At 40.3% G+C, this 12,243-nt stretch overlaps 1 protein-coding gene across 3 annotated transcripts in view; it reads left to right on the top strand.

The window, feature by feature from the left end:
- The window catches only part of RAP1GDS1 (Rap1 GTPase-GDP dissociation stimulator 1), a 168,522-nt gene that overhangs the window by 40,593 nt on the left and 115,686 nt on the right, over positions 1 to 12,243 (top strand). For 2 of the 3 annotated variants that reach the window (XM_032782755.2, XM_032782757.2), the window contains exon 2: positions 8,918 to 9,028. In XM_032782755.2, the coding sequence (XP_032638646.1) occupies positions 8,918 to 9,028 (111 nt within the window). The remainder of the gene's footprint in view (positions 1 to 8,917; positions 9,029 to 12,243) is intronic. The other variant, XM_032782756.2, reaches the window with a different exon arrangement.

The raw sequence follows: 12,243 nt of genomic DNA, 5'->3' as shown, positions 1-12,243 counted from the left end.
ATATGTTCAAACAGAGTATTTCTTTGTTTATTTTAATATTTAATGTACAGCAGTCACCACAATTACAAATAACTGTGGACTTAACATATAAGGGAGAAATAACTTGGAAAGCTCACTTGTAATAAACAGAAAACGCTGCCTTGATACTTTACTCCTAGCAATTAGTTCAAAGGGAGATAAACTTTTTTTTTTTTTAAAGAGGTAGACCATGTTTTTGAGGCAGGTTAGTTTCTGGAAAGAAGTCATGAAATGTATAAAAACAAACAGTCCCCATGCCCCTAAAATAATATTATGAATTAATGAAATTTCACCATTAAGGAACGGCAGATACTGAACTGCTTTGAAACCACTTTATGCTCTGACTTTCTGTCTGGTTTGTGTGGGGCACCTGTGAGATCAATGACAAGAAGCTTCTTTGTAAACAGAATCTGGAGCTTCATACCATGATGTGCTAATGGCTGCTTCCTGAGCGCATAAGTAGCAAACCCAGTGTATTTTTATGGCCCTTGACCATATATCAGAGAGGGTCATCAGCTGGCAAAGTTTAAAGAACAAAAGGGAAATTCAGCATAGAACAAATTAGTGACTGGTAATGGGAGCAGGTCAAAAAGCAAGGGGTACTGAAATGGAATGGAATATAATAGTCTGATTTGTGTTTTTCACTTTTTGAATATTTTCTCTGTAATTGCCTAATTTCCAGTTTGCAACAGGAACCATTAGCACCAAGCTGCTAAAATTAATTGGGTTTGCTGCAGAGTTTAGGGCAGCCCCTCTTACTGATTGCGGGGGGATGGGGTGGAGCAGTAGTGGGTGTGAGTGGAAAGTAGAACTGGATACAGACTCTGGGAGCAAGTAGCTGTGGGTGGAGTCAGGAATGTGGACCAGGAAGTTGGGTTTGCCATAAAGACAGCTCTTGGCATGTTCAACTTCCAGACTTTTATCTTGAGGACATGAGGAGTGACAGCCTGTGTGATTCAGGGCTCAAGATCTGGATGACAGTTCTAATTGCACAGGCAGCAGAACTGGGGCTCAGGGGGACTATGTATCCCTGAGAACAGGGTGCCTCTGTTTTTAGGGCCTGTCCTAGGTAGGTTTTTTTAAAAACAAAAAAGTGTTTGGCACTGTTTTTTTGTAAACTGGGTGCCTGCAGGATGCACCTGCAGGCCAGCTCAGTCGGTAAAATTGAGCACATACGTACCACACAAACCAATCCCTCACTAGGCATATCTCATATTGCCCTCTTGCCCTGCCCTGCCCTATTTGGCCCCACAAGTCCTCCCAGCCAACATAAGCTTGCCGCCCCCATCAATTGCCAGAACTGTCCTGTGCACATTTCTTGGACATCTTACCACAACCATTGGCTACGCTGCCCTTTTCCAGGGGATAGCTGTCCTTGTTTTCTTACTGTGAGGATCTGTTCATTGTACTCAGGGCAAGCCCACTGCACACTGATAGAACTCCTTGTGACAAACAGAATACCAGAGATGCAGGCAGGAAAACATAAGGGCAGTTGATTACTGAAAATAACAGGGTTTTTGCAGGAGAATATCTGCAGCTGCTTCTCTATATGGCAGATTCCAAAGCCAGTATAATTGCAGAATTCGAGTCCCTGCATAAAAGTAATGTGGTGGCCCTTTGGACAGAACCATCTTTTCTCACTAAAATGTCTCCCTCATTGTCATTTGAAACCAGGAAATCAATTGACCTAGATCATTGTAAGGATTTTCAGTTTCTGAACACAGTTTTTGTCCTAGGAAGGACCAAAAAGAGGGATAAAATCTCTAATACAATTTTAGAAATATTTATGTACTTCTGAGACTTGCAGGAGGGAAGCTGATTCTGTCTTAAGAATTTAAATCCATTTGATAAGAGGCATGATTCTGTCTTTGGAAGAAAGAGATTTTCAGATCTCTACTTTGGTCACCTTTGCATTGTTTTTTTCTAAGCATTTCATGTAGGGAACCCTTTTTTCTGTAAATATGGCCTTTTGACATTGTGTCCTGAGAGCTGTGGTTCCTTCCTAATTCCCACTTTCTCTTTAGTGTATGTTTGTGGAGTGGGGGTGGAGGTGGGGGAAGGACTGCTATGAAAAAGCCTTCATTTTAGACTGGTGGACTTTTTACAGAAAATCAGATGATTGTATCCAGTATTTTAGACACTCTCACATTGTACATACAGTTTCTTAGTGGTAATCTAATCTAATTTTGATGTGTTATTTATACGATACCTATAATTGTGGTATCTGAGCCTATCCAGTAAAAGCATTTTAATCACATATTGCAATGTAGCCACATACACACTTTTAAAATAAATCCATGTGATGTACTGTGATGCATCCGCAGCACCCCAGGCTGTGAGTCACCTTGTTGAGGGAGTCTTGCCTGTGGCGGCTTGGTGATAGCTTCCTAACACAACCAGCCTGTCAGTCACTTAAGCACTCTGCTCTGGACTATAACAGCCCTGGCTTTGCCCTGCACATTTACAGTAAACGCACCCCAGCCCCGGAATCCATCCAACTCCTGATCACTAGATATCCACAGAAATCCCAGATCCTCTTCCCAAAGGAAAAGTGTAGCCCAGTTTACCAGTGTTATCTTAGCGATCTCAGAACTTGAGTTCAAGGTGGTAAAAGAAAAGGAAATTTACTTAAGAAAGAGAAGAGATACAAACAGAATCAGGTGTGAGTGATGGAAACAAAATGTTACATGTGAAAAAATGCTAAGATATGAACTGAGGCATATACTTACTAATAGTTACTTTTCCTATCCAATTAGGGAGGTTCTCACCCCAAAGTTCAGTCTTTTGCAACAGATGCTGGCCACAAGGAGTCAGGGCTGTATCTTACATGAGGCATCCCTGCTCATCCAGATACCTCCTCAATGAATGAGTGCAGAGTCTTTCTCCATCCTGTGACATCTTGAACTGGTCTTTTGTCTTTATTTGGAGACAGGGCTATCCCCTTGCTGTCCTATCATTCCTTTTCACTTCCAGGGGGTTTTGATATTTATAGTTTATTTTTGATGGTTTTCCATTTACTTTTGTGGGTTGTTGCAACAATGAACAATTGAGCAATTAACTAATTGGCTAACTAGGAAGAAGTGACAACTCTCTCCCACTTGAATGGGCCATTACAGAGACTTATGATTCTCTGGTGACTCATTTTCATTCCAAGACCAGAAGGGCATAATTGTCAATATATTTATATTATTCCTTAAATATTGTCTGTACACACATCAATGATTATGAGAATTGATACGTTACAAGCTTTCAGTGGAGACCTCACATGCTAATCTTTACGGATAAATACCATGAAAAGGGTGAATTAGGTGTAGTAAGTTGGACAATTCTATGATAGGAGTTACTTGTAAAGAATAGTGAACCCTTTGCCAGTTGGCAACAATTTGCCACTATGTCACATTTACCAATCCACACTTTAAAGATAAAAGCCAACATTTTCAGAAGTTTGTGTCTAAAGTCAGACACCAAAGGATCCATAAGTTAATTTTTAGTGGTGCTGAGCACCCTCAACTTCCACTGAAGCCAGAGAGAGCCGCAGGTGCTCAGCATTGCTGAAAATTAGGCTGCTTGTCTTTAAGTCCTTAAATATGGATTCAGATGCTAACTTTGGGTACCCAGGTTTGAAAATTTTGGCCAAAATGCATAAATTCTATATATAACTGTCTTGTTAATGAAGTATATGAAACAGCAAACCACATTAAAATCTACTTACTTTGTCTCTTACTCCTCTATGTCTTTAAATTACATCAGAAATGAACTGAGGCAGAATCCTTCCTTCCCTTTCCAATTTTACTTTTTCATTTAGCTGGGTATAACAGGAACAGGCAGCAACATTTCCCACAATTTCCCAGTCCCACAAGGTCCAATGCTCCAGTTCTTCTTCAATGCATTGTAGTGCCTAGTGCAGGAAGGATAAAAATGTCTCTCAAACAAAGCACTTTTGAGGTGTGGGGGATTTTTCATTGCTTTCAGATGTGCTTGGAATCCCCTTTTAATGCTCCCTGAGGTATCTTAGAGCGTATTTGTATAAAGACAGGGTTGTTTTTCAAGTTTAATTGCATAGTGGTTAGTTTGTTTATTTATTTTTCCCCACAGACTCTACCAACTCCAGTGTCTTATCTACTTAACAAGAACTTCTAGAACTAGTTAAACATGTCAAATTCTGAACAATTGAGAGGAATAAAAGACACTTTTTCTGTGAAATATTTTCACATTTTTTGACCATCTCTAGCTAGAATACAAATATTTTTCCCTCCACAGTTTTCTACTTAATTTGACTTGCAAATTATGAGATGACTGACACTTATTTATAATGTCTTTATATTTATACAAAGAATAAAAAGAGTTGCCTAGTTAATGCTCTAGGTGTCCTTACCACAAACTACAAAAACACCTGCAAAACACCAGATTCCCTTTCCCCACCCAAAAATCTGATTGATCTTTATAATTGAAGATTCTTTGAGATGTGCAGTATCTGGACCAGAATTTTGACAAGGCAGAATCCTTCCTACTTGCTTCATTATGTTTAAGAAGGCCCATGTAGCAGGACCTCAAGATTATTATTAGAAGCAGCCTCAAATATACTGTCAAGGGAAGATAAAGTGTTTTGCAATTGATTATCCTTTGAATGGAGAGGATTGCAGATTGTATTTGTTCCCTCTCTGTATCAGTGATGAAAAGGTGACTCTCATGACTAAGTGAAGTTGATTGGTTGCTTAAAGTAAATTTTCAAGAAGAGACTATGGACATTTGTATCCAATAAAGAGCAAAATATGTGCAATTCATTAAATACTATTGGGGCATTACTGCTATGGGAAGTTGGTTTTCCAGCTAGCTTCTTCCACAAGTTTGTGCATAGTTTATGCTGTTTTTCTCTTCAGTGTAGCCAGTTGTTGGGTACAGTTAGAGAAGGGATAGATTCTGATCTCAGCTGTGTGTACAATTTGATTGTTACTTGAGACTAGTTTAACTGAGATCAAAATCTATCCTGGAGGGCCAGCAGTGAAAGTGCAGTGTGTGGTCTGTTGGTTTGTTTAGGGATTTTTTGGTTGGTTAATTGATCATTTTACAGTCTACTTTCTCATGGCAGGCAGGAGGCTTTCCCAGATAAGAGCCATCAATTTCTGCAGAATCTAAGTTTTCATTTTATATATATTTAACCCTTAGGGATGTGAAGATAAGTTTCCAAACATGAACAAAGTATAGCTGATGCACTACTCTCTTCCTAAGTCTACAGGTAGAAAACTTCAGTGCCTTCTGTATTTTCCACTGCATGCATCCGATGAAGTGGGCTGTAGCCAAGGAAAGCTTGTTTTCAAATAAATTTGTTAGTCTCTAAGGTGGCACAAGTACTCCTGTTCTTTTTGCGGATACAGACTAACGCGGCTGCTACTCTGAAACCAGTGCCACAGTTGCCCTTCACTCTTTACATACTGTATCAGAGTAATGACCAGTTTTTGCTGCTGCTCTTCAGATCTCTGTAGACAGCAATGAAAATAGCAAGCATCAGGTCAATTTCATTTCATTGCAGCATAGAGAAGCTATAACCAACAGCAGAAGTAGACAGTGGAATTGATCAGTGGTAAGAAGGACCCCCAAAAATGGAAACTTAAGGGAGGGTTGGAGTAGCAGAAACTAATATATTATAATAATCATTAATAAAACACCACCACCACGTACACACCCCATTTGCAACAAGTAGAAAGCTTGGGGATGGGTACAATAGCTGAGAGACATCCCCAATTCCCATTGTAGGTTCTGGGGTGGGAGGAAACCAGTGAGAGAGAGAGAGCATACTCCTATCCTCAAGCAGCATGGAGAAGTTTAAGTGTAAAGCTTCAAATTTATCAGGCACTTTCTAGAGGGAGACCTCTATAAAATATGAAGCCCCTGAGTGGAGTCTAGAACGGCACCCGGGTAACAGTTTCAGCAACCTCCTCTTTTCCCAACTGTGCAGAAACTGGTGGAGGCAGGCTTTTGACTTAGGTGTTGCCTCCAGACAGTGGGACTCCCAGTTTTTGTATCTCTGTCTAGTAGATTTAGTCCTCCCACGCTAAGTGTTTGCTGACGTTTCCAAGCTCTGTATCAATATCTGGATGAGCTGAGAGTAGGGGCCTGCAGGTATTTGGGAGAGAGACAGAGAGGAGATACATTAAAAAAACAGAACCGCAGTATAGAGAGAAATTTGCAGGGAGGTGGGAAAAGAAAGAGAAAATGGATAAGAGGAGGTAGAGAACACAATGTTAGGATGTAGTAAGAACAGCAGATCAAATATTACTCTGTGAATGTATCTTTTGACAAATTTCCACTGGTAACTGAACAGTTTATCTAACAAATACATTTTTTGGGGTTGTGAATGAGCCAGCTGCCTCCAAGCAACTCCTCCCACTCATGGCCTGACATCATTCTTCAGGCACTTCAGTTTCCTTCTTCAGCTTCAACCATCCTTAAATCAAACTATCAGATGAGCTCTTCCCTGGTTCATCAACACCTCACCCGGGGTGTTAGTTCATCAACATCAAACCATTCCCAAAATAAAGTTTTCAGAATCCCCCTCAAGTCCATACTCCCAGTCTTTCCTACTGGTGGGTTCCCAAGCCTTCCCTGACTGAAGTCTTTTCCTCAAAAACTCAGGGTTCCCTGTGGTGCCTACTTTCCCCAAAAGTACGTCACTCTCTCTTACTCTTCCTGAGCATACCATTCTCTCTACAACTTTCTGCTGCTTTTCATAGGGGAATCAGCTCCTCCATCCCCATCTGGCTCTACAAATACAACCCCATACCTCATCCCAGGTGTTGTAGGCAGGACTAATTGGACAGGCCTGGCTAGGTCTAGGCCTCTGCCTCTTAAAGACACAGGTCACCTCACTACACATCTTTCCTGCCTTGAAACCTTGCTTGGCCCCTAGGCAAGTTCTACGCTGTTTATTTCTTCTGTGGTCCCTTGCTAGTCTGTTTTTCCAGCATGGGGGGAGGGCAGGGCAAAGCAGCTGGGTCATAAACAGATAGCTAAGGGTTAATGTTTCTTTCACCTGTAAAGGGTTAACAAAGGGAACCAAACACCTGACCAGAGGACCAATCAGGAAACTGGTATTTCTTTCAAAACTCAGGAGGAATGTGGTTTCCTGTGTCTTTTGTTCTTGTCTCTCGGCTATATGGAGGGCTTTTTCTATCTTCAAGCTTTAATCTTTCAGTTTTAAAGTTGGCGATACAAGGTTAGCAACATAGGCTTTTAATGTTTTGTTTTGTATTTACAGTTGTAGTTTCTGGAATTGTTTAAATTGTATCTCTCCTCTTTGGGAATTTGTCGTTTTACTGTTTATTTTATATCTTAAGTATAGCCTGTGTATTGTCAACTTATGCAGAGATCAGATGTTCATGTGGTTTTTCTTTCTTTAACACTTGTTTGAGTTTTTTTTTCTGGTAGGCATAGGAACGAAGGGAAGGGATTCTCTTGTGGTTATGACTACGGAGGTAGACTCTGCCACAGCTTCGAGCACAGGAATTGGGGGAGGAAGATGAATCTTTCTGTCTTTGTTCCTTGTATTTGGGTTTGTCTCTTGTAGAAGAGATAACACATGCTTCTTGGTATTGTGATGTAAAGAGATGCATCGACTCTTCAGGTTAGCCAGAGGAAGTCTGTGGGAGAGAGAGGGGAGGAATGGGGTTATTTCCCTTTGTGGGTGAGACTCAAGGCTTCTGAGTCTTTGGGAGTTCCCAGGAAGGTTTGGGAGACCAGAGGAGCAAAACCCTGGAATTTTTGGATGGTGGCAACGAGATCAAATCTGAGCTGGTAATTAAGCTTAGAGGGGTTCATGCTAGCTTCTCAGGTTATGAACGCTAAGGTTCAAATCTGAGTAGGAAGCTACGACAAGCTGTACCACACTGTACCTCAGGATTCAGGTCAGGGCCGTTAGATTACTCAGTGTAGAACTGTAGACAACTACACAGTTCTTAATATTACTTATTTTGAGTAACTATCTCTGATTGCTGATTGAGTTGGCATGGAAACTGAATTACCACTCGTTTTTTTAAAAGGATAGTCCATTCAGACTGAGGTTAGTCATCAGCTGGCAAAGTGAAAAGACTTGTATTGCAGCTGTTAACACTTATACCTTGCCTCTGAATAAACAGAATACTTGAGATACTAGCACTGGTATTCTCAATCACTTCTATGAGAATAAGTGTTCCTCCACAGAAAACAACACTGCGTGTTTTGGGGGAAAAGTGTTATTTCATAGTCTGACATATACAATAGGACTCTCATTTCCAGAAGCTTCCTTATGGATCGGTTGAATGCAAATAGTAACAGTTTGTGTAATCAACACACACAGTGCTTATGCTATTATATTTGATGTGCTTATTTAAAAGGCTTTTAGCCTGGCCCTTGTTTTTTACTGGGGCCTTGTGTGTGCATAACCAAGATGGAAGCCTCTGGTGTATGCAGAAAAATCTACAGCTAAGCAGAAAATGGCATTTGCAATTACTTTTTCGTTCCTCTTCCCCCACCCCCTTCCTGTGAATGAAAACATTCAAGAGGAGTTCACTTTTATCATTTTCTTTTTCTAAGAAGTAAAATGAAAGCAGAGATACTGCTGCTGTTTTTTCAAACCAGTTAAACTAAGGGAATACTGCTGTTAAAAAAGTTGTTCCATGACATTTTATAAATGTGGCATCTCATTCTCAGACACAGAATGGGAAGTGTATACTTAAATTAAGAAAAGCTTGATTTTATCCAAAACCTTTGACTCTAGGCTTCTCTAAATCCTCAGCACACAGACACAGCTTCCTTCCTTGTTGAAATAGGAGCCCTTTACCTTAGGGTAACTACTTGTGCTCTAAGCATGTTAGCTATCAGATTGATGAGGGTACTGATTTTTCTCTTCTTCATGTTAACCAAGCAGATAATCTAAGTGACGCCTTGAAGAAGCTGAAGATAACAGCCATTGAGAGCACAGCAGATAGCTTGGAAGGATGCTTGGATTGCTTGCTGCAAGCCCTGGCTCAAAACAGTAAGTTTTATTGTCCCTTCAAATTTTGCGCCATATGATCAGATCAGTAAATGAAGGAGGTAGTGCTGTAATGTGAAGCAATGCAAGTAACACAATCCATAGACTTGCTGGATTGGCTGTTCTATTAAAAAGAAAGTCTCGTATAACTTGTGTGTGAATCAGAAAGTGACAAAGATAAAAAAAAAGATAGTGAAAGCCATGGATGTTCACAACAGGCATAGTACAGAGCTAGTCCCTGGCAAATAGAGTAAGTTACTTTTCCAATTGTAGTCTATATTCAGAAAGCAAAGGGCAAGGTATTTCTCTTTCAGATCAAAAACTTGTGCACTATTGTGCTTGGATAGCATGAGCATGGCATTCAGCACTTTCACTTACCCTGAGTAAAGGTGGCACAGGTTGCCAATCCAACCATATAGTACATTATTTTCCGAACATGTCTAATCACACATTAATCTCCATGATGTTTTCATTAGAAGGGAAAGATTGGATTTCTAAGTACAGTACAATCTTAAGCACGTTGGATGATGCAGAACTAACGTTGTCAAGAAGAAAATGAGATGGCTTTTGTTCCCTAAAATCTACAGGGCCATGTTCCACAAACAGAAAAATTATAGGGAAAATGGAGACAGCAGTCTATAGAACTTGTCCATCTCTAACTTTCTGATTATGGGATGCAGGCAGAAGATGTGAAAGAAAGATCCATGTAGGTTTCAACTTCACATACTTTGTTTGGGCCAATATAAATAATCTGATTACATGTATTAGGTAAAATGAAGTTTCTGATTAGAATTTTTCTTTTTTTCATTTTTAAACAAAATAAGCCTTGGCTATACCTGCGCTCTGTAACATATCAATACTCTCCTCAAAAGCCCATATTAATCAGCTGATCTGATTTCTCTTCCAAGATGCCATTCTACAAGTCATAATTTCATGGCTGTGTAAGTGTAAGATGTTTTGTGAAATTTTAACACTGTTAGAGATGCTTTATGAATTATATAACAGTGTCTGCAGATCAAGAAGTAATGTTGGTGCATTTTTCTTATCCTGAGTAGTTCACAGGGAGACCTTAGCCAGGAAAGTGTCACGCTTGGGGGTTTTGTTGTTGTTTGTTTTTGATCAAACTCCTCTTCAAGGAAGAGAGTCCATGCTTTTCTAGAGTCCTTTGTAAGGTATCTGCAACATTTACCACCATTGAACACCTTCATGTTTAAAGAGTATGGGATAGGAAGAGGCGTTTGTGATGTGAAAACATCCAAGGGCTTGGAATTAAATGAATTGTGTACCATTACCTGTGAGAGTCCATAAATAAATCCCAGTACCCAGCTGGTACGTGCAAAATGGTTCAGGTTGGAGCTAAGGTAGAATTTAATGGGTCATTGCAACATGGGGACTGTGTCTGTTAGCTCCTCCTTATACCACTGAACTCAATTCGGTGTTGGTCAAGTCCTTGTTATGACCCAGCCCCTGCCCCCTGCAGGGTAATGGAGAGTTGGAAGCCCCATAGTGCTAGCGGAAGCTAGACAACCCTAGGTCTCCTGGGTATCGAGCCTTCTTCTCCAAAGCACTTGGCTGGAATGGGTGGGGGAACCCAGCCCCATCCTCTCCATTGGGTTGTTTGGAACCTCCAGAACCAATCCTTCTTAGTCCTCTTTTTCCTCTTTTTGTTGTGTCATTCTAGTTTTTCTTACCTGATGCTGATTGTGGTATCTCTTTTTCTCTCTCTTTTTCAGTGTCTGCTTTTCTTCAATATATTTTTTTCTGTCCTCCCACCTCCCTCTTATTTCTTTCCTGTATATTCTTTAATTTCCTCAGATCTTCTTCTTACTTGTTGCCTGTGTATTTCCCCTGCTTCACCCTATCCCCATCTCTTATACTCACTTAGAGCTTGTCTACACTTAACATGCTGCAGTGGCACAGCTGCACCAATGTTGCTGAGCTGCTGTAGCATGTCAGTGAAGACGCTACCTATGCCAACGGGAGAACATCTCCTGTCGGCATAGGTAATCCACCTCCCCAAGAGGCGGTAGCTATGTCCCATTGACATAGCGTTGTATACACCAGGAGTTAGGTTGGTATAACTGCATCGCTCAGGTGTGGATTTTCCACACCTCTGTGCAACACAGTTATACCAAGATAGGTTGCTAGTGTAGCCCAAGCCTCACACACAGTGGCACTGCTTGCTAACACACACACACACGGCGCACCTCTTCTCACCTACCTGTTCTAGAAGGAAGAGGAGAGTTAGTCCCCTGTGGTCATTCACTAGTTCTTCTCTCTGCTGAAACAGCTAACTAGGTTGCCATCAAATTAGTGCCAGTTATAGATATTTTCCCAGGGAAACCAACAAACACCCAACAGCCTTCAGATGATACCTTTCAGTCCTGGGCTGGATTTGAACCAGCCACTTGGAGAAGAAAGTCACTGTAGCTCATTTCTAATTCCTCAAGCCATCCAACTCCGTGAGGATATGTTGAATATTTTTGAAAGAAGAATCACTGGATAGATTTTAAGATTACATCATTAAAAGGCAGAATAATTTTTTTCCTTTTCAAAAAAACTAATATCACCCTTAATAAAATATGAAGAGAAAAACGACCCATCCTGGTATCTTGGTATATTACTGAGAAACACTAAGAAATTCTAGGGATTCTTCAAATTAGCAAAACCTTACTTCAGAGCATATATGAGGTGACAAGCTGCCCATACTAATAAAGGAAAAGGTTACAGTTTAGGGTAATTACTCTATTTTTGTGTAATTAATTTTCTAACTTGACAGTACCCCAAAGGAGCTGATAAGTTCCATTAACTTGCAAATGGAGAATTATGCGTTTGTGACACAAAGACAAATGCTTCCAACCACAAAGTGGTTTATGTGCCAGTCTGTTTATAGTTATACCTGTGATGTGCGGAGAAAAGTATCTTTGCCAATGGCTGAGTATCAAAAGCATGCAAGAGATTTTTGCCTAGTCCAAAATGATGTTATTGTATAGAAATGATCTCAGTGGAGGCCTTAAAGATAGTTTACATAACACTAATCCATTTTAGGTTTGAAGAAAACAAAACCAAAACAACGTAAGAGTTTGAATGTAAAATCAAACAGCAGTTTAGCAACAATGGATAAAACTTTCAAAAAAGACAGTCTCTTTGAAAGACAATTGGACTTAGATTGAAAATGTGGCATAGGCGCCCAAGACATTTAGGTACTGTTGAAAAAT

Source organism: Chelonoidis abingdonii, chromosome 5, assembly GCF_003597395.2.
Source record: "Chelonoidis abingdonii isolate Lonesome George chromosome 5, CheloAbing_2.0, whole genome shotgun sequence".
NCBI lineage: Eukaryota > Metazoa > Chordata > Testudines > Testudinidae > Chelonoidis > Chelonoidis abingdonii.
This window is presented reverse-complemented; position numbering and strand designations above follow the sequence as displayed.